Below are 24,346 nucleotides of genomic sequence, written 5' to 3'. Positions count from 1 at the left end.
CGTTGGATTAGTGCTGGAGCAGAATGGGATAATCCCCTGAGGGCCCACTGGGCACAGGGCATGGCGCTTGATGAGCGTCTTTGAACTGATTGAGGGCGGTGTGAAAGCACCCACGCTTTTCTGCCTTCAGGTTTCCAAATCCAAGTTTCGTGAGGACCGGCCCTCAGGCAGCCTGCCTTCCTGTCTTCCTGCCTCCCTCCCTCCCTCCCTCCCTCCCTCCCTCTCTCTCTCTTGGCCTGTCTTTCTGTCTGTCTTTCTCTCCCTCCCTCCCTCCCTCCCTCTCTCTTGGCCTGTCTTTCTGTCTTTCTCTCCCTCCCTCCCTCCCTCCCTCTCTCTTGGCCTGTCTTTCTGTCTGTCTCTCTCTTCCTCCCTCCCTCCCTCCCTCCCTTGTTTTGTTTATTAAGTTTTTTGTTTATTGGTGGCTTTAAATTTTATTTATTTATTTATTTATTTATTTATTTATTTATTTAGAGTAATTAAACACAAATGAAAGAAAAGCTTATTGATAAGTTGCTTCATTCAGCAACCTAGCAGGCTTGGATAAAAGCCAGATTGCTGCTGGGGAGGAGCTCCTCTTTTCTTGTTTTTGTTGAAAAGCTTGCTCTTAGGACCCCCCTGCAGCTCCCTGTCTCCCGCCTCCGCTCCCACCTTTCCTTTTTCTCCCTCCCTCCCTCCCTCCTGCCATCCACAGTGCATGTGTGCATGCGTGCATGTCTTTAGCAAGGAAGAGACACAAGTCACCGGTGACTTCTATGCACAGATCAAGATTTCCACGTGACATGACATGTCCATGTGGCTAAATTAATGAATTAAATTTCAAAGCCTCTCCGTTAAAACCCCACATTTATGCCTTCGTTTGCAGCATGTCTCCTTTTGGAGGAGGTGGAGGGAGCCGCTGGGTGTTACACCTGCTTCATGTTGTACCCCAACTTGCTGGGCCCTGCTCCCCACTGTCTCCCCTGCTCTGCCTCCCTCCCCCGCACCAAACTGTTTTTCTCTCCTTACGGTCCATACTCTGGGGCGTCTGTATGGTTGCTGACCAGCTGAGGTCAGATGAAGGAGCCATCTGGAAGATTCTAGGCACAGACGAGAGAAGTTACTCAAAGATTTTGGAGCCATAGAGCTGGAAGCCGCCTCTCTGCTGGCTCGTTTGGTTTTCCACCTGCTGAAACGCTGTCCTCCCTAAGCTACTTTCTTTTGTTCTCATCTTTGGCGTCTTGAGGTTCAAAATATGAGAACAGGGTCCTGACCTTTGGCTAGGTTTGTGATTGGGGAGCTACTCTGGAGACCCCGAGATAGCGTGAGAAGGGAGGGGATTTGTGCTCCAGACCTGAGCATTTATTTTTTATTTTATTTGAAAAAAAATTTTTTTAATGTTTATTTATTTTTGAGAGAGTGTGTGAGTGGGGGAGAGGCAGAGAGGGAGGGAGACACAGAATCCGAAGCAGGCTCCAGGTTCCGAGCTGTCCGCACAGAGCCCGACACGGGGCTCGAACCCACAAACCACGAGATCGTGACCTGAGCCAAAGTTGGACGCTTAACTGACTGAGCCACCGGGTGCCCTGTAGACCTGGGCACTTAAATCTCATCTCTTGAAGCTGGCCTTTGAGCCCATGGCACCTCTTCTGTACACAAGGCTCAGAGTGGCACAGCCACTCGTCCTCAGTCATGTAGCTGGTCCCTGTTTGGCCCCGGGTGGTGTCTTTGGTCCCTGAGGAAGGCTTGTGCCTTGATTGGGTTTGGGAAATGGGCAGATAGTCTAGGAATGACCCTCTTGCATTCAGGATGGACTTTGGGGAAGGAGCAAGTCAGTCTTTCCCGGGGCTCTCTGCTTGCACAGCGTGGGTGAGGGCTCTCCTGCAAGCCTTGGGAGGCGGTGGGGGGGGGTGCTACCACAGACCCCACGCCCTCCCCATCTCCGGCCTCGTGTAAATTCTTCTCTGATGCTCTCCAGACCCCCTCAGACCGAGCTCTGGCCTCAGCTGGCTTCTGTGTCGCGGCTCGTTCTTTCTGTTCCCTAAACGTGGTCTGTTTACTTGTCCACTTCTCACCCCAAGTAGCTTTAAAGCCAGAAGGACTCTCATAATGTGGGAGGCGTCCTCCACGTGGGCGGTTGGGAGGTGGCCTTACGTGCGCCTCTTTCTGAGCTGGCGGGATGGCCACTTCAGCGGTGGCAGCTGCCCCCGTTCTGGAGGGCATCGGGGGAGTATGCGGGATCCTGAGTTTCGTGTCAGAAGACATTTGGACCTTGGGTGAGAGCGTGCCTGCGTCAGGTGGCCTGTGTCCAATACAGACACTGGGACCACCTGAATTTGGGGGCCCCCTCTCTGGGAATTCATCTCTTGCCTAGCTTACGGGTAGAGGCCAGTTGGTGTGAAGCCTGATAGAGACCCTATAGATCACCCGATTGCTGTATGACTTAACGTGGGGGTATCACGGCTCTTTATACACTTCCTGACCCCCCAGCTCCCCACCCATCACCCTCTCCACACCTTAGCTAAGCATACAGTGCCCGTTGGACAGCACAGTGCCACGGACTAGCCTGAACCAGGCCTCAGCAATGCTGCTTAACTGCTGTGTGGCCTGGGGCAAGTGACTTCCCCTCTCTGAGGCTCGGTTTCCTCATCTGTAAAATGGAGATAATTTGACTGCATAGGATTTTGAAGATCCCATGAGGGGACGTGGGGAGGGTGTCCAGCTAACTGCCCAGCCCAGGTGGGCAGCCCAAGGTGAATCCTTGTCACTCGTCTTCCCGCCCCGCCGACGTGAGGCTCGCTGTTTTCCAGGGCATGGGATATCTACATGCCAAGGGCATTGTGCACAAAGATCTCAAATCCAAGAACGTCTTCTATGACAACGGCAAAGTGGTCATCACAGACTTCGGGCTGTTTGGGATCTCGGGCGTGGTCCGAGAGGGACGGTGAGTTGGCCTTGGGCGTCTGGACGGAACGGGGAGGAACTGGGTGGTGCCGGCCAGGCTCCAAGGTGCAGCTGAGGTCTGGGCACTTGCTATCTGTTGCTGAGGAACTGCCCTCCCTACAGGAAAGGCCAGGTTTGCTTAGGTCCTGTCCTTAGGGTTCTGGTCCCGAGTCAGGCATGGGTGACGTTTGGGTCCCTCATACGTGGCACTTCATTCTCAGGCTGACCCCGTGGAGGCTGGGTCCCCTTGCTCACACGTGACCTATTTGCTCACTGACTTGGACAGGGGACGAGGGTTCACGTCCCCAGTACGAGGAAGAGCATCAGGTTTTATTTCCCCAAACCTTGAAAGGTGGGGGTGGGGAGAAAGGCTCTTCTCCAAGAACCTGGGGGACCTCCAGGAGGGAGAGTGGCAGTCAGGCTGGAGATAGAGCCCCAGGCCAGATTGTAAGATACACAGGCAGACTGATTTCCTTTCTTGTAGACACTCCACTCTCCCAGGCTGGAGAATCAATCAGCTCCCTGCTAATACCTGCTTTCCTAGAAAAACCGGGTTATCCCTCTCCTGTAACATCCCCCCAAAGCACCGGTGCCTTGGCCAAGTGCAGGATCAGTGTGCTGTTTTCGGGACCACGCATGGGTGGGGTGCTGGCCCTGGGGCACCCGAGTGCCGGGCTGCCTCTTTGCTGCTGGCTGAAAGGCTCCCATGCCCTCGTTCTGGCTTCTTGGCCTCCAGGCGTGAGAACCAGCTGAAGCTGTCACATGACTGGCTGTGCTACTTGGCCCCGGAGATTGTCCGCGAGATGACCCCCGGGAAGGATGAGGACCAGCTGCCGTTCTCCAAAGCTGCTGACGTCTATGCATTTGGGTGAGGAGGACCCACGCGTCCCCCTCTTTTGGGGCTCTGAGGCCAAGAGTGACCGAAAGAAAGGGCACGGCTGACCTTGGGGGCAGGGAGGGGGTGATGTCATGCTTCAAGTCCTGATTCTGCCGCTTGTTGGCTAAGGAACCACATCCTTGACCTTCTCTTTCCCCAGCTGTAAAATGGGAAGAATAATGGTACCTCCTCTAAGGTTTCATGAGGACTAAGGTAATTTCTGGGTGTCTGTCTCACCCAGTGCCCCGTGGAGATGCTGACCAGAGCTAAGAATTGTCCCTCTGGGAGAACCAGGGGGTCCTGCCAGCCGGCCTCTAGTGCCCCCATGAAGCTAACCAAGAGAAAAATAAAAATATAGACACATAACGTGAGCCAGATACAGAATTTAAAGTTTTCTCTTAGCCATGCTAAAAAAAAAAAAAGAAAAATAGATAAAACCTGTTTTGATAATGTGTTTAGCTCAATATATCCAAAATATTATTTCAACATGTAATCAAAATTTAAAAATTAAGGAGCTATTTTACCCAACGAAGTTTCCAAACTTTGGAGAGTACTTTGCACCCGCAGCACATCTCAGGTCCACTCTCCACATTTCAGTTGCTCGATAGCCCTCCGTGGCTAGTGGCCCCTGCACTGAACAGTGGGGGTCTAACGGAGAAGGTCAAGATGAGTCAGGAAAGGTGAGGGAGCTTGGAGAGGCTGAGTGAGGGCCTCACCCTGTCGTCTCTGGGTGTCCTTTCCCCTGAGGGTAGTTTCTTCCTCTCCTTACCTTGAACTCTTACTTCCTGAGCACCTGTGTGCGTGCCAGGCGCTGGGCTTGGCCTTTGTTACTCCTCAGACAACCTTGGACGTAGGCATCAGCCCCACTGAGGCTAGACATTTGTACCAGGATAGCTGTTCGGAGCCTGTGCAGCCTCAGACCTTCCATCACAACAGATGTGTAGGGCCACGGGTCCCCTTGTGACTGGAAGGAGCTGCTGGGATGCTGTCATGATATCTCTGGGAGCCTGGTGGGTGGGGAAAGCTGGAGGAGGATCCCGGATGCTCTGGCTGGGTTCCTCGCACTGTGGCAGCAGGACCCCCCCCCCCCCCTCCCCTGGGCATGAGCTGGGCCGAGCGGTTCAGGAGCTCACGCTGCATGGGTGGTCCCCACAGGACTGTTTGGTATGAACTTCAAGCAAGAGACTGGCCCTTTAAGAACCAAGCTGCAGAGGCCTTGATCTGGCAGATTGGAAGTGGAGAGGGAATGAAGCGCGTCCTGGCCTCCGTCAGCCTGGGGAAGGAAGTCACTGTGAGTAGCCCCCTGTTCTTAGAGAGGGACAGAGGGCTAGAGGGAGGGAGGCTGGGCACACAGCAGGTGTACCCTTCTTCATTTACTCACCTGAGAAAGGGGACCCACCAGGAGGCAGAAGTATGCTGGGCAGGCCTCTTTGCTGCTGGCTAAAAGGTCTGTGTCCTTTATTACCCAACTGTTTTTCTTTATACAAAACCATGTGGGAGGCATCTGGGTGGCTCAGTCAGTTAAGCATCAGACTTCAGCTCAGGTCAGGATCTCACGGTTCGTGGATTCGAGCCCCGTGTCGGGCTCTGGGCTGACAGCTGGGAGCCTGGAGCCTGCTTCAGATTCTGTGTCTCCCTCTCTCTCTGCCCCTCCCTGGCTTGCACTCTGTCTCCCTCTGTCGCTCAAAAATAAATGTTTAAAAAAAAAAGACTGGAAAGAAATAAAAATAAAGGTAATGCTTTTAACTGAATTGTGAGTTGAACAGATAGTAAAACCCCGTCTGTTACTTACATGAAAGAAGGTGATCGATGCACAGAGCACAAATGGATGGGGGGTTACCATGGTATCGGATCTTTCTCTAAAGTGTTCTTCTCAGCTGTTAAAGAACAAATCGAAGTTTCCACAGCGTATTTGGGTTGCCACAGTGCCAAATCAGGTGCTGATCTCGTGTTTCTGAATACCTCTAATGGTTTCTCTGCGTTGCATTTTGTAAGTTTCCTCGCCCTGGCATAATGACACATAAAGGAACCCAGGGCTCAACGTTTTGAGCAGATAGGTGCCAGCCTGGATGTTAATAAGCTCCAGTAGGTATCTGGGTGGCATAACATTGGAGGACCACCTCATGCTGGTCTGGGTTGAGATCTAACTAGGCTGTGACCTTCTTGTTGAAGTCCTGGACAGTGTTGGCAGAATCCCCATCTGCAAACTGGGACAGGCAGAGTGAGAAATGCAACCTAATCTTCCTTGAAGATCTTTAAAAAAAATTTTTGTTTAATGTTTGTTTTTGAGAGAGAGGCAGAGAGAGAGTGTGAGCAGGGGAGGGGCAGAGAGAGAGGGAGACACAGAATCTGAAGCAGGCTCCATCCAGGCTCTGAGCTGTCAGCACAGAGCCCGACGCGGGGCTCAAACCCACGAACCGTGGGATCATGACCTGAGCCGAAGTCGGGTGCTTAACTGATGGTGCCACCCAGGTGCCCCTTCTTTCAAGATCTTAACAGATCTTAGTATTTTCCTCCTTGGACTGGTAGCAAGTTGGTAGGGCATCTTTGGAATACTCGCTTGACATTGTGCTGAGTGTATTTCCTCAGGAGTACATGCCATCTGGTTGAAGTGCAAACTATTTGTACAGGGACGCCCCTCCAAGAATGACACTAAAATGGGGGCGCAGTTGGTTAAGCGTCCGACTTCGGCTCAGGTCATAATCTCACAGTTCGTGGGTTTAAATCCCGCGTCAGGCTGTGTGCTGACAGCTCGGATCCTGGAGGATTCTGTGTCCCCCCCCCCCCCCCCCCGTCTCTGTCTCTCTGCCCCTCCCCCACTCGCCCTCTGTTTCTTTCTCTCTCAAAAATAAATACACATTAAAAAAAAAAAAAGGAATGACACCAAAATGCTAATCTACAGCACAGACACCAGGCTCCTTTTTGGCCAACTGATACCACCTCGCTGGGGTGTCAGGCAAGGCGAGTGGGTGACGAGTGCCTCCCCAATGCTCTTGGCCAGCTCCTCAGGCAGAACCACCTTTCCCGTGACATGGCCTTGGACACCTTAGCAGGGTAGTGGTAGGAGGGGTCCGGGCTCCTGGCTGTTGGGTAGTTCAGAGAGCAGCTAAAGCAGCTACTACCCTACAGTCTTAAAAAAAATTCTTTTAAGTTCTTTTTTTAAAAATATTTATTTATTTGGAGGAGAGTGCAAGCAGGGGAGGGGCAGAGAGAGAGGGACAGAGAATCCGAAATGGGCTCTGCGCTGACAGGCTGACAGCAGCGATCCGGATGTGGGGCTTGAACTCATGAACCGTGAGATCATGACCTGAGCCCAAGTCGGATGCACAACCTACTGAACGACCCCGGTGCCCATCTCCCCCAAAATTTTTTTTAAATACATACCTTTAGCAAGATCAAGCTCCTAACATATAGCTAATTTTGTCTTAATCATGATCTTTTTTCCACACGACCTTTTATTTTTTATTATTTTTAAGTCACTGACAAATCCTTTTAAGTCTGTCTACCCTCCTGTCCCATGGCTTACGCCATAATGTACCTACTTCTCTGTTGTTGGACATTTAGGTTATTTCCAATTTCTAATAACTTTACAATAAAGTTATTAAGGACACTTTGTATAAGCCAGAGTATGCGTGCACGTATGTTTTATCGGAAAGAAAAAATAGCCTTAGTTGCCTTCTTAGCAACAATCACAATTATATTTCTACACACTTAGAGTCTTAGAGCAGAGTGGTGGGTGAGGGCCTGGAACAGAGTACAGAGCCCATCAGAGGACTACAAGGGAGTCAGGATTCAATGCTGGCTACAAGTCAGAATCATCTGGGAGCTTTTATTTATTTACTTTGATGTTTATTTATTTTGAGGGAGAGAGAGTACATGCACAGATGTGCACACATGTGCAGGGTAAGGGCAGAGAGAGGGAGAGAGAGAATCAGCCTCAGTTAGGCTCCATGCCCAGCGCTGAGCCTGCCACAGGGCTTGATCTCACAACTGTGAGATCATGACCTGAGCTGAAATCAAGAGTTGGGTGCTTAACTGACTGAGCCGGCGAGCTCTTAAAAATATCAGGTCTAGGGCCTCCACCAGACAGAAAGATTTAATTGGCCTGGGTTGGGGCTAAGATCATAATTAGTTGTTTTTATTTTTCATTTTTAAATAAAGCTCCTCCTAGTGCACAGCCAGAGTTGTGTTTTGGAAGGATTTCTAGCAGCGTGGGGTTATGTGACCTTTGAAGCTTCTTAAGAATCGATTAGGCACAGAGGGTGGGGAAATGGGGGCAGAGAGCAAACGTTCCAGCAGTCAGCTTCTGGCTCATGAAAGTTGACTTTCCTGTTTGATCTTTTCTTTTCTTTTTTTTTAATACATTGCCATTGGAGGGTAGAGGGGGTGTTGGTCAGTGTCAATAAAAAGTGATTTTTGACTCATAGTCAAAAGTAGTAAGTTCCCTCGGAGGGGCACCTTTTCTCTGTCCCTCCAGCCACACTACTGTAAGTTTATCACCAGGCACTACTTTCTGTGTTAAGGCAGCCATGGTGAGTTAGTGTGCACAGGATGACATCAAAAGGCCAGAGGATTCTTAATGAAAACCAGCAGTCCCTTTCCTCTGGTCACTCTCCAAAAGACTTACTTCTTGTTCCATCAGGTCTTCATTCCAGGACCTTCTGCCCCTTCTTCTCTGCTCAACTTGCATCGCTTTCTCTTCATGTTTTTATCAGGACTAATTTTGTGTTGCCATGATTAAGTCTTCCATCCTGTATCTATAGATAGAGGCTAAAAGTGAAAAGACAATAAACAATGTGTGCACTATTATAATAGATTGTAATTGCTATTAGATACCGGTTAAGTAGTTCACAGGGATTACATTTTCTTCTTTGTGGGTCCATCTCTTTTCTTCCATTCTATCAGTTATTCAAAGGCTCACCACGATTTTGTTGGCTTCACATGTGGACCATGGTTTTCTTGTGTGGTTTTATGTTTTTCCTGCAGTTTCTAATGGCCTTTCTTTTCTTCCTCATTGAGAGAGGTAATAAACACCTTTACCATATTCCTAAGGTCTTGCATCTCCTACACACTGCTTATGGAATGGAATTTGTTTCATTCTTTTCAGGGCCCACTGATTTCTTATAATTTGCATGATGGAATTTTAGGCCTACTGTAGTGTTGTCATTTTTTCATTTCTTTTCATTCATTCCTGGGTGAATACTAGAATTTCTTGAATCTCATGTCTTTCCATTTCTTTATTTGCACTCCAGCAAAATGAGAGTGAAACCTAAAGGATCTCCTTCCCAGTAGATGCATAAGAGAGTCTTTGAATCCGTACATGCCTAAACAAGTCCTTGCTTCACTTTCACACCAGAGGTTCACAATAACCTTGCCTAAGAATGTGACGTTTTTGCTCTGCTATCTACTAAGTGTCCAGTGCATTGCTGAGCAATCTGATATTAATCTTAATTCTCAATCTTTTATAGATGCCCTGTTTTATTCTTTCTGGGAACCTCTTGGGATCTTCTCTTTATCCTTGTTATATTGAAATTTTATTAAAATATACCTTAGAATAAGTTTATTTCTTGGTTTGATTTTCTTTTTTCAGTTGGGTCCCTTCACTGAGCCTTTTCAGAGTAAGATTCCAATTTCCCTTGAAAGTTGCTGGGAAATTTACTTTTATTATGTTTTTTTTTTCTTTTTTATATAGTTTCCTGCCCTATAGTTTCTTTGTTTTCTCTTGTGGAAACTCCCATTAGACAGAATTTGATCCTTGGTGAGCTTCTGTGTCTTTTACCTTCTTTTATTTTAGAGAGGGAGAGAGAGAGTACAAGTGGGAGAGAGGAGCAGAGAGAGGGAGAGAGAGGGAGACTCTTAAGCAGGCTGCACGTTCAGTGCAGAGCCTGACGTGAGTCTCAATCCCATGACCCTGGGATCATGACCTGAGCCAAAATCAAGAGTCGGACACTCACCCGACTGAGCCACCCAGGCGCTCCTCTTTGACCTTCTTGAATGTTTTCTATTCCCTACCTAAAATTGAGTACACAATCTGGGGAATTTCCTGGATTTTATCTTCCAGTACTCCTAATGTTTCATTTCAAAAGTTGTATTATTAATTTCAAGCACTCCCTTATTTTTGGTGTGTTTTTTTTTATTGCACCTTGGTCTTGTTTTATGGATAGAGTAGCTTCTACACACACACACACACACACACACTCAGTTGTACTTGAGAACAGAAGCCCGAGCTGCCTAAGTCAGTGAGCATTTCCTGCCTGGTCGTGTGTGCAGGCCTGTTTTCTCACAGGAGCTCTGCTGAACTGAAAGGCTGCAGGGTGTGCTGTAGATGTGCAGATCCTGAGAGTAGGCAGCAAACTACCCATGTCAGAGGGCCTTCACTCTTAGGGGGCATTCGGGAAGGGTGCTCTGCTAACTCTCAAGTTCTGCCCTCTGTTTTATCCTGGTCGCTCCCAGCCTCCATTCCTGGAACGCTGCGGTCGCTCCTGCCTCCATTGCGGTCCCATCCCACAATTATTCTGAGCGTCTTGTGTTTCTTCTGCTTTCCATTCGAAAAATCTACAACCCTGTTTCTTTCTTTCTTTTTTCTTTTTTTTTTTTTTAAGTGTGTTTATGTTGAGAGAGACCGAGACAGCATAAGTAGGGGAGGGGCAGTGGGGAGAGAGAGAATCCCAAGCAGGCCCTGCACGATCAGCACAGAGCCTGATGCAGGTCTCAAGCTCACGAAACCGTGAGAGCATGACCTGAGCCAAAACCAAGAGTCGGACACTTAACCGACTGAGCCACCCAGGCGCCCCTACAATCCCATTTCTGATCTCTTTCCTATTACCTGTTTATTCAGCTTTATTCCTGTTATTCCAGGACGGTCTAAGAAGAAAAGAGGGGAGACAAGCTCGTGCCCTTTGTTTTCAACTAGAAGCATGAGCTCTTCTGAGATTCAATTATTTCTCTGGAATAACTACTCCAGAAATGGCCAGTCTTCTTACTATCGGCAGGATGTTCAGGGGACACGGACAGAAGGGGGGGGTGGTGCTTGAGAGCATCAAAGGGGTCCTATGCCGCGTAGCCCAGCTGTGCCTTCCTCACTCCCCGCCAGCTCTCACGCCACTAATGTCGGCTCTGCTTGCAGGAGATCCTGTCTGCTTGCTGGGCTTTCGACCTGCAGGAGAGGCCCAGCTTCACCTTGCTGATGGACATGCTGGAGAAACTGCCCAAGCTGAACCGGCGGCTCTCCCACCCCGGCCACTTCTGGAAGTCCGCTGAGTAAGTCCCCCCTCCGTGGGCCACACCCGCCAAGCAGGCCTTTTGCAGCCTGACCTGGTGTCTTAAAGGGCCCTGTCGGCTCTGTCTGCCTACGACTTTGATCTGGGGAATATACAGAGCAGATTCACCAGAGGCGACTAGTCCCCTTGTCCAAGTGATACTAGGGTCTTGTTTGTTTCAGAGACTCCTTTTGCGAGATGAGCGTCTCTGGTACTCTGTTGTGAAAACCCAGCATCGCTGTTATCAGAACAGGGCTGACACTGGGCCCAGGCTAGGCCTGGGGAAGATTCCACCATAGAAGGGGCCAGACAGGAAGCCAGAGCAGCGTGGGTGTTACAGCACCACCAAAATCGGCAAAGTAACTGTTATTAAAAGGGTGCAGACTCGAGACCGGTTTCTAGCCCCCAGATCAGCCACCTGTTACGGGGACGACATGGCCTGAGTTTGTGTGCTCCTCTGACATGAGAAGTCCAGCTCCCTTCTGTTTAATCATACCGTCCTTTGTACCCCCTTTGGTACAGGGTGGTCTTTACTCCTCCATTCCGTCTCGTTCCCTTCGTGCTCTGCCCCTCTGGCCCTCTCTGCCAGAACACTCAGAAACGGACCTCTGCCCTGCTGCGAGCCCTTTGTGAGAATCCGGGAAAGTCCTTCCTTGTTCCGGGCCTCGGTTTCCACGGCTTTAGCAAGCAGGGGTTGGGCCAGAGGGAGGCTGGCCGACTTGTGAAGGGGGACGGGCTTCTAGCGGAGGGAGCTGCGTTAGGCTTTGCAGGCCCCCAGGATTGGTAGCGCACCCAGCAGCAGTGTGAGGCTGTGACAGCACCATATACAGTCCCCGCCACAAGGACTCAGCTCTGCCGTCTGATGCAAGAGCAGCCCCAGCACCTACATCAGGGGATGGCTGTGCTCTAAGACAGCTTTATTTAGGGACGCTCACCCTTGAACTTCATGCAGCTTTCCCATATCGTGAAATCCTCTTTTGATTCCCCCCCCCCCAACCCATTTAGAAAGGTAAAAACCATTCTTAGTTTATGGATTATACAGAAACGGGTTGGGCAGGCCCTATGTGACCAGACCCCTGAGTGACAGGAACGGTTTCAAACTTTTTGAAGGCCAAGGGCACTTCCTAAAAGTGCGATCTCCCACCAAGTCCCCATTGATGATAACAGATAAAGTAGAGCTGCCCTTGCTAGTTGTGGGGCAGAAGCCTGTCCGCACCCCCAAGCGGCTCGTGGGGCACCTGCGGCCACGTCGCTGAGCCCCTGGAGAAGCTGCAGCTGATCCCACGTCTGCTGCCCAGGTGTTTGGTGGCAGCTGTACTGTCCATGTTCTAGAAAGGGCGGCTGGTAAATATCTTAGGCTTGTGGGTCATGTGGTCTCTGTCATACGTTCTTGGTTTTTCTGTTTTTGTTTTGGACAAAGCTTCAAAGTGGTCCACATCTTTTAGTGGCTGGATTTGGCGTCAATATAGTTCGCCAGCCCCTCCCATCTGAAAACAAGCCAGACAGGGTCTCAAGCTGCAGGGGAGGGGAGGCCTGGCAGGGTCGCCCGACCTGCTAGAGGTTGCAGGCAGAAGTCCGTGAAGAAATGCAGTGAACTGCTGATTTAGGTCATTTGTAGGGACGGTCTAGAGGAATGACAGTTTAGGGCTGTGTCTGTTAGAATGACACAGTAGTTTCGATATTTTGCTCTGAAGATGAGTCAGACTCCATAACCTAATGTGGCCATTAAAGGTGTGGGTTGTAGCCAGCCTTTGCTGGGTACCTGCTACACACCTGGGGAGACTGAAGGCCAAGGCCAGGTTTCGGCCAGCAAGGAGTTTATAGTGTAATTGGATAAAGAAGGGAATGGTTATAACACGCTAAGGGCTGTGACAGAGAACAGCCTTTGTGGGAACACACGCAGGGGCCTCTCTGCCCACCCAGGGGGCTTGAGAAAGGGTCTCCAGAATCGGGGTGGTGGGGGGGGGGGTCACTGGAACTGGGTTTTGAGCAGGAGCTCTCCTGGCAGAGGCCAAGAGACTGGGGTTCCCCTGGACTTGCAAAAAGTTCAAGGATCTGGTTTGTCAGACCTTGGGCAACTTATTTAATATCTTGGACGCTGGTTTTCTCAGCCACAGAAGAGAAGGCCGCAGCAGGTGGGTCTGGCATTCCGGAGATACTTCCAGATTCCCTAAAGACCACATAGCCCCACCTTCTCATTTCACAGGTGGGAAACGGGAGTCCCACATGGGCGTCGTTCCGTGCCCAAAGCCATCCGTTTTAGCCCCTGGGAGGAAAGAATGCCAGCAGCCCCGCATGAGTCTCAGTCCGAGCTTCCCACTCAGGATCTGTTCTTCAACACATTCAGTGTCTAATTCTCATCTTCTCTTTTCTTTTCCATCCATCTTGCCGCTTTGTTTATTTTCGGGGGGTGGCGGATGCGCTGGCCCCTTCTGTCGTCCCTCCCCTCCCTGCCGTCCTGATTCCTGGGGCTCCTCCTCCACCCGTCTGCACCGGGTGCCCGACTCCCGTCACCCACTGGACCGCGCTGTTCCCACACTTGGCAAAATGGCCGCGGGGCCCCCCCAGGCGCTGGCGGAGCCGCTACTACGGGAAAGGACGTTACGGCCACCTGGACTTTAAGAACTCCTTTCCGGTTCTGGAGGAACAGTGTGTCTTTCTGCCTGTTTGCACCCTGCTTCCTGCTCTGTCTCTGTGTCCGGCTTCCCCGTTTTTGTGTGTTTTGTTCGCATAAACCGAAGTGATACTCCTGTCGCTGAAACGGCCACTGGCAAGGGTCCCGCAGGCCTGTGCGTCTCTCGCTGGGCCGAGAAGACCCACAGCATGTGGCAGGGCCTCCATCTACCCACTGTGGCAGATGATGGCCCGTCCCTGGGTGGGAGCGATCTCAGATCATTGGCCCAAGTCCAGGGTGCCCTTTGGCCAGAGCTTCAAAGAAGGGAAAGCAGTAAGCAAAAACAGTGAACTTTTAGGAAGTCACTTTGGATAGTCCGGGGCTGAGGGGCAGTGGGCCCATTGGCCAACCTCTGTCTAAACATTCTGTGACTGTCCCAGCGGAGCTCTGGACAGGTGCTTCGTGCCAGGTCCTTTCCAAGCTCTCTGGGCTGCCCAGCTGGGAATGGAGTGGGGATGCCTTTTTCCCCCTCTGCGGGGAAAGAGGGTCCCCTGCCCCCTGCCCTGGCCAGGCCTCTGCCGCTCCCCCTGCCCCTCTGTGGGCTCGGCCTCTGACTCGGTTCTCCCCTCTTCTCTTTCTTCCCGTAGGTTGTAGGCCTGGCTGCCTTGCATGCACTCGGGGCTTTCTTCCTCCTAATCGACCCGTGGCACCGTGACTTCTGCTCAAGCGCAAACTGAGATGCGGGCACTAACCCAGGGGATGCGATCTCTGCTGCTCCGAGCGTCTCTCCCGAGACTTCTTCTCTCGCTTTGTTTTTGAAACTGACCCCCACCCCTCTCCACGGCCTATGTGTGCCTGAGTAACCGCTGCCCACGAGGATCCCCTAACAGAATTGCCTCCCGGATGGGACTTCATTGTCTAACTCTTCTTCTGTGGGGCGGCACTGTTTGTGTTTGGGTGGTGCTGTCTCCCTACTAACACCTCAGCGAGATTCGTGCCCCCCTGAGCACCTCGGCCTCCCGCCGGCTGTACTGCTCCCACAGCACAGCGGAGAGGTTTGGCTTGGCTGCTGAGCCGCAAAGATCTTGTCCAGCAAGGAGCGGGAGGATTTCAGAGCTGCCGAAGGCCAGGCCCCCCTGGAGGGCCGGGGGGTGGTGGACACCAAAAGTCCTGTTGCCGTGAAAGACACTAGCCTGCCAGGGCTTTGTCCTCAGCGGCGCGCTTAGGAAAGTTGTCCTAAAACAAAGCGGGGGGTGGGGGAGGGCTGTCGCCAGACGATTTCACTGATGAGAACGAAGCTTTTGCCCCCGGTCCCCACGATGTTAACTCCCTTTACATCCGCCCAGTGCGGACAGAAAGTACCAGACCCCAGGTCAGCGTTCATCAAGAGTGTGGCTGAGAGGCCACACGCACTCGCTGTGCCGCTTACCAAATTCACATTCCTGGGGTCCCTCCCACAACTGAGCCCAGGTCTCCGGAGGTGGGCCCTGAGAATCTGCATTTCAGCTTGCTTCCCACATGGTCTCTGATGCCTGGGGACCTTGTCCGAAGGAGTGTGGGATGTCCCTCTCGGTACTTGGGGACAGGTTTCTCTCTCCTCCCGCTTGTGCTCGGAGCAGAGCTCTGCTGGGCTGCAGGTGAGAAAGTAGTTCGGACAAGGCCACGGCAGTGACTGGTGCTGAGGACTCGGAGACTAACGAGCCCACTGCCCCACCCCCACCCCGACCCCGGGAGGGTGTGTGGCCAAGTCTTAGCACCCCGGCCACGTGTGGCCGGGAGCAGCTCAGCCGAGGCTTGTTGGCATGCAGTCACTCTCGCTTCTTGCTGGGGCCGGGTCCTCCGCGGAGCTTCTGAGACTGACCTAGCTAACACCGCCCCACTTCTAATGGAGACCAGCGTGGCCGTAACCCTTCTTTTTGTTCCTCTTTGCAGCATTAACAGCAGCAAAGTTGTACCCCGGTTCGAAAGGTTTGGCTTGGGCGTCCTGGAGCCCAGTAATCCAAAGATGTAGCCAACTTGTGCACTTTTTCTGCCGATTTCTTTCTCTCTTAAACGCGGTCCTGAAACATCCCAACAGCCGCCAACAACAAAAACAAAAACCCTCTCCGAGACATCGGTCCACCCTCCCAAGTGCCGCAACCCAGGAACGCGACTCATCGATTCAGACCTTTCGTCCACGGAAACACCCGGGCTGGCAATGGAGCTGCACCTGCTGTTTGTCTTAAAGTGACATCACCAACAACCAGACCCGCCCTGACAGGCAGCAAACGTTTACATATACGTCTCTGTGGAGTGAACTCGCTGTTTTACAACAGGTACTAAGAAAAAGTGCTCTGCAGAAGTGGGCTGGCACCACCTGCCAGGCTGGTGGAAGCGACCCCACCCCCCTCCCCGGAGGCCCCTGTCGGCAGTGAGAAGGAAGAAAAGCACGGTGACTGTGGCTGTTCTCGGGGTAGGATGGGGACCACAAGGTTCGACCTGGACTCTGCTTTGGCCCTAAACCCCATCCGTGGGGAGTCTCCCTCTGTAGGGTTCTCCCCTGTCCTACCGGAAGGACACTGTCCCTTTTTCCTCTGGCAGAGGAAACCCTGGCTAGGAACCAAGCTGGATTATGAGGGTCGGGGGTTCCCAGCGAGCTGGGGTTCTCATTCAGCCCCAGGGATCCAGCCCCTACCTGCCAGAAAAGTAGAGACGGCTGAAACCCAAATAACATCTGGGCTGACCCAGTGGTTGGTAGCCAGGGTTTGTACGGCCTGTAGAGAGCTTTTCTTCCCGCGGCTTCCAGGAAGGCAGACGCTAAGGAGCTGGGACTCATCCGTGTCCCTGGCTCACATCTGAGCGAAGAGGCCAAGAGCGAAGGCCCAGCCCCACAGCTGTGCACACCATGAAGGCTTGATTGGTGAGAAGAAAGAAGGTAGGGGGAGAGAGAAGTGGCAGGCGGTAGGGTCCCTGAGCCCACCCTCCCAGCCACAGGGTGACCTGGCTCTTTGGGAGCCCGTCAGCCGTCATGCCAAGGTTCCGGAACTGCCCACCCCTTCTCCCCCAGCCCTTTTCGAAGTCCTTGCCACTCCTGACTCTTCCGCTGCCCGCGTCTGAGTTCTCAGCTGGGACGGGAGGCCCGTGCCCCCCACGCCTTTCATCTGGACCCACCCGGCCCCCAGTCTTCAGAGCCTTCCGTGAACCGAGTCCGGGCCACTTGTGTACATTTGCGCCAGAAGGAGGGGCTTGACTGGGGAAAGTCGGTGACGTGAGAGCATCCTGTCTGTCTTCGTCAGAAGCCGTCACCTAAAGAGAAAAGTTCCAAACGGGAGAGAAGCCTTCAGTGGACGTTACGCCATGTTAGGCCCCAAACCAGAACTGACCAAGGGTGACGAGGGTGGAGACGTGGTTGGATTCAGACCCAGAACCTGTGTCCATGCTCTGAGCCAAGATGGGGAGGTGTGTGGGCCACCCATCCCTTTCGTTTAGACTCCCCCAGCAAAGCTCCCAATCTTCAGAGCCTCCCCTGGAGTCTGGCCACAATGTCCTGGGAAGTGGGCCACGGCCTCGAAGTCGTAGGGCCACCTTCCTGTCTCTGGGTCAGATGCCCCCCGGCCTGACCCACACTCGCTTGGAGAGCGCAGCTGTGCAGCCGGGCAAGGGATCCAGGCTCCCGCCCCCCACGAGCGCCCCAGACCCGAGCTCCTTTCCCTTCCTGGTCAGGGAAGACAGGAGCTGACACCCAGCTAGAGTCAGCCCCAGGTGGCTCTTCCCTCCTCCGTGAGACTGCTGGTCTCATCCTGTCATCCCTTGGCCTCCCCCCGTGGGCGTCACGCCCGCAGGTCAGTTCAAGAAGCTTTCGTCGAATACCTACGGTGTCTTATGAAAGTTCAGGGACCCGCGATGGGAGCCGTCGCAGTCCCTGCCCTTAAGGAATTGACACTTTGCCAGGAACCCTGAAGGAGAGCCGAAGGCCTGGGGGACACCCCCTTCGTCTTCAGGGCCCTGGACGGCCCCCCAGCTCTTGGCCTAGCCTCTGTGCTGCCTGTCATTTAAAAAAAAAAAAAAGAGAAAAAACGTGGTCCCCTTCTCCTTCCGTCTCTTTAAGTGACTGTGAATTGAGGTTGGGAACACGTGCTTGCCCTTCTGTGTGCTCTCCCCGTCTGCCATGGAAACACACGAAGGACGGCAGATACTGTGAATTCAGCCCTCACGGCCAGCCGTGAAGGGGACGGAGAAGCTGGGAGGGCCTTCTTGGCGAGAGCTCTGGGGGCTGCGGAGGCCCCAGCGGGGTCTGAGAGTGGAGCCCAAGCTTTGGTCCTTCTTTACAGCAGGCCCCCAGTCCCCAACGTCCCCTCCCAAACCCTAGGGCCCATGTCCCCGCTGCCTTTATTCCCCCAAGCCGCAGTCCCTGGGTCCCCATCCAACTCGAGATCCCGAATCCTAGCAAGCTCCCCCCGTTAGTCGAGGGCAGTGTAGCGATGTTGACCTCTCTCGCGTCACCAAATCCGCGCAGGGCGCTGGAATCCTGCCCCGTCGTGGCCTTTCTTCTTGTGATCACAGGGGGCAGCTGTGCGCCCTGTAAGCCTGTGTTGCCGTGGTTCTGTGTTGATTTGGGGGGGGGGGGGGGGCGGGGTGGAAACACAAATGTGAAGCCATTTAGGGAGCTCGTACGATGCTGCAGTGTTAGCCAGGATTTCATCAGTGTGTGTAAAGCCAGCGTCTTCCGTGGCCACAGGCACACGCCTGCTTTTTTTTTGAATGTGATGTAAAATTTGTACAGTAAAAGTTTTTATATTTTCTATCAACCGCATTTGTCCTCCAGAAATGCTATTAATTTAAATTAAAACGGTTAGTATTCATGAACGTGCTGTTAGCAGTTTTTTGCCGCTGGCAAGAGCACATCCTTTGTGCCAGGCCAAGGCTGGGTGTCTGGAGTTTGTGAATAAAATTGTACCAAGGTGTCTGGGGCTCGTGTCTACTTGGGTCAGCTCCAGATGAGTGCGAGGGGCTGCTCGGATGGCGAGGGGGAATAGGGATGGAGGGGGGGTCCGGGATGGTTGGGCCCCCTCTGGGAGCCCCTTCCGGAGAAAGAAATTACCCATGGACTTTGAAGACAGACGGAGTGGAGACAAAATGGCGTCAGAGCCCACGATGCCCAGAGGACAGTCATCCAGCCGGCAATAGTCACAGCTCGTGAGCAGACCCAGAGCCACTCAGTGTCTCCTGGGCTGAGGGTGCCTGTGCCTCCTGGAAGCCATGCGGGGTGGGGAGCGGAGTGATCTCCTACCTGAATCTTATTTCTAGGAGCCTCTCTTGGCCGGTCATGGAGAGAGGTGCTTTGGAGGTTGGAGTAAGAACAGGCGGAGGAAAAAAGGAGCCAGCGTGAGGCGCCTGGGCGACTCAGTGGGTTGAGCGTCCGGCTTCAGCTCAGGTCACGGTCTCGCGGTCTGTGAGTTCGAGCCCCGCGTCAGTCTCTGGGCTGACAGCTCGGTGCCTGGAGCCTGCTTTGGATTCTGTGACTCCCTCTCTGCCCCTCCCTTGCTCGTTCTCTTTCTCTCTCTCTCTCTCTCTCTCTCTCAAAAGTGAATAAACATTAAAAAAAATTTTTTTTTAAGAGGAGCCAGTATTCGTGAGGCCTCTCTGAGCCAGGGAGGTACTCTTCATATATCCTCTTCCCTTAATCTAGCCCTCACAACACCACCACGAGGTGGGAATTGTGGTGTTTCAGCCGAGGAAACTGAGGCCCTGAGAGGTTAAACTACTCACCCAAGATGACACAGCTGGAAGGTGGCTCGTCCAGGACTCAGCCAACGGCTTTGACTCCAGAGTTTCCTCTCCACAAAAGCCGAGGAACGTCCCAAGTCAGACATTTGCTGAGCACCTGTGCCCGGAAGATGGCGCCGAGTGCTGGAACACAGATAAAAAGGGGGTAGTGCCCTTGCGTTAAGAGGTCCCTCAGTCTGCCCGGCAGGCTTCATGGAGGAAGTGGCCTTGGAGCCGACTTGTAGGGTAAGTAATGTGTCTGGTGCATATAAACGAGAACAGGTCATTCTGCCCTGTAGGAACAGCATCTGCAAAGGCTCAGAGGTCTGGGAACACAGGGTGTGCTTGGGAAATCACGAGTGTTCCAGCTGTTGTAAAGTGGAACCAGGGGAGTAGTTTGGAGCTGGAGGGATCCTGTAGGTGCCAAGCCAAGGAGTTTAGACTTTAACATGGCAGCCCTGGGGAGCCATTGAAGATTCTTGAGCAAGGGAGGGCTATAATTAGATTTATGTCTTAGATACATAGCACGGACTGAAGCGGGCCTAAAACTAGAGGCCAGGGGATCACGACCTGAGCTTTGACTGGATGTGGCGGAGAGGTGAGCGTCCAGGGTAACTCCCCAAACGTCTGCCCTCCTATTGATGGGGTTGTTCGCTGAGAAGGTGAGCCTGTAGATGAGGAGGGGGGAGAGGGTCATGCTTGGGGGCATCCAGGTGAGCACCGCATGGGCAGGGAGACCTTGCCTGGCAGCATGCCTTCAAGAAGAATTTGCTGTAGAAATGAATGGGTCAGGGTGGGAACAAGGAAAATTAAAAATGTGACCTTGTTCTGGAAGATCCAGTGGTAAAGCTGAGGGTCCCAGTTCTGGAGACTCGGTTGGGGGGCTTGTTTCTAACTGCCCTATCCGGCATGTTTTCCTTAGCTGCTGGGTTTTTTAAATCTTTCTCCATAAGCCACATTTGTCCTTTTTTCCCTCCAAGTCACATTGGGAGATTTTTATTAACTTGAATTGATGTTATTAGCTTTGCCAAGTCTTCAGTGAAAATACCTTTATTTGATATAAGCCTACAGGTTCATACCACAGGATCATGAAGACTTTACGTGTTTTCATGTAAATCAGCGTTTTGTGATGAGTAAAACAATGTTCAAATAACAGTTACTTCACTGAAATTTTTTTTTTAATGTTTATTTCTTTTTGAGAGAAAGAAACAGCACATGAGCAGGGGAGGGGCAGAGAGAGAGGGAGACACAGAATCCGAAGCAGGCTCCAGGCTCCGAGCTGTCAGCACAGAGCCCGACGTGGGGATCGAACCCATGAACCGCAAGATCGTGACCTGAGCTGGAGTCAGACACTTAACCGACTGAGCCACCCACGCGTCCCTGAAATACTTTCTTTTTAAAATATGGAATGTATATTTATTTCCATTAAGACTAAGAAAAAATCAGAAAGGTAAAGTTGGCTTGCCTGAAGAGTCAGGTAATCTTCTGGAATGTGTATTTTCCAGTAGCCCTCCGTTTCTAATTCAGAGACCACTTCATACATTTTATTTCCTTTGTGAAATACTTAAAAAAAAATATTCTGGGGAGTGTTTGAAAGCTCTGCTTCTGAATAGTAATTGATATATTTAGCTAGTATTTGAAGATAAACACTTTTTTTTTTAATGTTTGTTATCTATCTTTGAGAGAGAGAGAGAGAGTGCGAGCAGGGGAGGGGCAGAGAGAGAGGGAGACACAGGATCTGAAGCAGGCTCCAGGCTCTGAGCTGTCAGCGCAGAGCCTCATGGGGGCTCGAACTCACAAACCGTGAGACCTTGACCTGAGCCGAAGTCAGATGCTTAACCAACTGAGCCACCCAGGCGCCCCCACATCTGGCTGTTTCTTAAAGTCTCTGGCTCTTGCTTCGACACCTGGGGTCCCCTATAAGATGATGTTCCACTCCATGGAAAGTACCATTTCATTCCACATTGCATTCTTCCCCAGAGGTCCCCGGCTACAAAAGACAACAGATTCATTGTTCCTCTCTGTTCAGCAGAGCAGCCTCCAGCCCCGGGTCCCTGCCACCCCTCTGGAATGAGCCCTGGGTGAGAAGGTGTTGACAGGACCCATAGCAGCACCTGAGGCTCTGGGCTTCTGACTCCCCAGGCACAGAAAAATACTGATCAGAAATGAAATCAGGAGACAGGTTGTGGCAGAGCTCTCCTTGCCCCTGGGGGCACAAAACGCAGTCACATGGGCCGATGTTCCCTGCAGCAGGGGTTGGGTCCCATGAACGGAAGCCCTAGGAAGGGGCATGTGAGAAGTGAGGCGGGTGGTGCGGTGGTTAGCGGCACAGGCTTCGGTGCGGCACTGCCTGGGCTGAATCCCCGCTGTGATACTTTCTGGCTGTGTGACCTTGAGCAAGTTGCTTCACCTCTCTGTGCCTTCGTTTCTTCCCACATAGACTAGACATAGTCAATTGCACCTACTTTGTAAAGCTGATGGAGAAGTAAATGTAAGGCACCAGAATGGTTGCTTAGCATGTAATCAACGCTATAACAAGTGTTAACTAAAAAAGAATCTTGGGGCGCCTGGGTGTCTCAGTGGGTTAAGCATCTGACTCTTGGTTTCGGCTCAGGTCATGATCTCGTGGTTGACGAGCCCCGGCGTTGGGCTCGGCGCTGACAGCACAGAGCCGACTTGGGATTCTCTTTCTCCCTCTCCCTTTGCCCCTTTATGTGCACAGGCGTTTTCTCTCTCTCTCTCTCTCTCTCTCTCTCTCTCTCTCTCTCTCTCTCAATAAACTTAAAAAAAAATCTCTGATTACTCCCTCCTCTGTGCCCATCAAGTGCTCCCTGCACCCCAGGTCCCAGGAGGGACCCAGCACTTGTTTCTTGACTGTGGCAGTCATTGTATCTTCCAAGCATTTCTGGTCCCCAAGCTCTTCCAGAATCGCTGCTCCCCATCAGGAGGTGAGGTCTCGTCCCTCTCCTTGAACCCGCCTCAACGACAGAATGTGGTAGAAATGGTGACCTCTGAGGCTAGGTTATAAAAGGACACAGCTTCCACCCTCTGCTCCCCGCTCTGGGGCAGAGATGAGCTGCCCCCACCTGGCCCTGCTCGAGTTCAGCTTTGTGAGCCGGAGCAATGCTGTCATTCTTTTAAGCTACTAAGTTTTCGGGTAATTTTATGCAGCCGTAGGTAAGCAGAACACGGGCTAGATGAACCCGGCGGCATCCGCTCAGCAGGCCCGGAGCTGGTGGCCAGCTACCCAGGTCATCCCTTCAACAGACACCAGAGTGGAGGGAGGGGCCGCTGGGGGCAGAGGGGGGGTGGGTAGTTCGTAGACCAAGGAGCCCGGCTGACCTGTCTTTGGCTGTTCGTGTCATGTGTGGTGCTGGGCGCTTCTCTGATTCTTCATCGATTATTCAGCACAGCAAGGGCTGCCGGGAGCTTGGCCAGAGATGACAGACGTAAAATCCCTGGCCCCGTGCCAGGCAGATGGCAATTTGGCGTCGGTAAACACTGGCTCCTTTCCTGGGGAGCGTTCACGGTCGAGGAAGAGGGACTCTGCTCCTGAAAGGAGAGGAGAGAAGGAAGGAGGCAGAGGGAAGCCTTCCAGAGGAAGGCTTCATCTTCCTTTGGCAAGCGTCACTGGCTGGCACCCCAGCCGTCATCTGTCTTCCCAGCCGGTTTAGGAACCAAATCCGGAGGTGGGGTCCCCGAGAAGCTTGAACTTGAAGGCTCTTCTCTGCCTAGGCAATGGGTTTCCATGACTAGAGGTGTTTGCAACATTTGAGAGACCTAAGATGTATTTTTTAAAAAAAACGTTGACTTCTTGAGCGTGAGAGAGCGTGAGCAGGGGAGGGGCAGAGAGAGAGTCCCAAGCAGGCTCTGTGCTGACAGCAAAGCGTGAGACTTGATCCCACAAACTGCGAGAACATGACCTGCGCCGAAATCCAGAGTAGGTCACTTAAGCTCCTGAGCCATCCAGTCGCCCCGTGAGAGCTAAGATGTATGAAGCGAACTGATTAACACTACTGTCTCCTTCCCCTCCGGCGTCCCCTCTATCATACTGCCTCTTGAGTCGGGTGGTATTGGAGAAGCCAATTCGGGGGTCGGGCTAAGAGAGAGTCGTTGAGTTGGGCATATGTTCACTCTAGGTTTAGTGGGATTTATTTATGTGGGTCACAGCCACCTCCGTTAATGATTCAGTTATTCCCGACTGTCCCAGTTTAGGAATGGCTTCTGGAACCCTCCTCCTGTCTGTTGTGCCAACTCCCCTGGGTCCAGGTACAAAGATGCGGGGCCAGAGGGCCAAAGGAACGTGTCCCATGTTACCTGGTACCCAGAGTACACAGGCAGTGGAGAAAAAAACAGGCTGTTGGAAAGACGGAATGATCTTTCTACTTCCTTTATGGAAAATATGTCAGATCTTCACACAAAGAAGCAAAGAATATGCGGCCAAAAAAGTAGAAGGCGTTATAGTGCCAGGAAAGTAATAAAAATATTATTTTTCTGGATTTTATGATGTTTGGGGTATTCATTGCAATGATTCAAATGTTTGCGTCCCCCCAAAATTTGCATGACCACCTTCACCCGCTTTGCCCACCGAGAGTTTTTATTTATGGAAGTGGCGGTGGTTGCCATTTATGGTGATGACGTGAAATTTGCTTTTAAAATAAAAGCATCCAGGGGCGCCTGGGTGGCTCGGTCGGTTGAGCATTCGACTCTTGATTTCGGCTCGGGTCATGACCTCACGGTCCATGAGTTCAAGCCCCACGTCAGTGTGGAGCTGGCTTGGGATTCTCTCTCTCCCCCACTCACACTCTTGTTCTCTCTCTCTCTCTCTCTCTCTCTCTCTCTCTCTCAATAAATAAGTAAACTTTAAAAAGGAGAGAGAAGGGGCGCCTGGGTGGCTCAGTCGGTTAAGCTGCTGACTTCGGCTCAGGTCAT

The 24,346-nt window shown here is 52.1% G+C and overlaps 1 protein-coding gene across 7 annotated transcripts in view; it reads left to right on the top strand.

Moving 5' to 3' along the window:
• The window catches only part of KSR1 (kinase suppressor of ras 1), a 162,556-nt gene extending 143,944 nt beyond the window's left edge, over positions 1-18,612 (top strand). For 4 of the 7 annotated variants that reach the window (XM_030294745.1, XM_030294746.1, XM_030294751.1 and 1 more), the window contains 6 exons: positions 2,787-2,920; positions 3,656-3,787; positions 4,952-5,087; positions 10,923-11,056; positions 13,624-13,704; positions 15,602-18,612. In XM_030294745.1, coding sequence (XP_030150605.1) covers positions 2,787-2,920; positions 3,656-3,787; positions 4,952-5,087; positions 10,923-11,056; positions 13,624-13,704; positions 15,602-15,680 — 696 coding nt within the window. In that variant the 3' untranslated portion in view covers positions 15,681-18,612. The other 3 variants (XM_030294748.1, XM_030294747.1, XM_030294750.1) reach the window with 3 other exon arrangements.
• The last annotated feature ends 5,734 nt before the right edge of the window (positions 18,613-24,346 follow it).

This window comes from Lynx canadensis, chromosome E1 (assembly GCF_007474595.2).
Source record: "Lynx canadensis isolate LIC74 chromosome E1, mLynCan4.pri.v2, whole genome shotgun sequence".
Taxonomy (NCBI): Eukaryota; Metazoa; Chordata; class Mammalia; order Carnivora; family Felidae; genus Lynx; species Lynx canadensis.
This window is presented reverse-complemented; position numbering and strand designations above follow the sequence as displayed.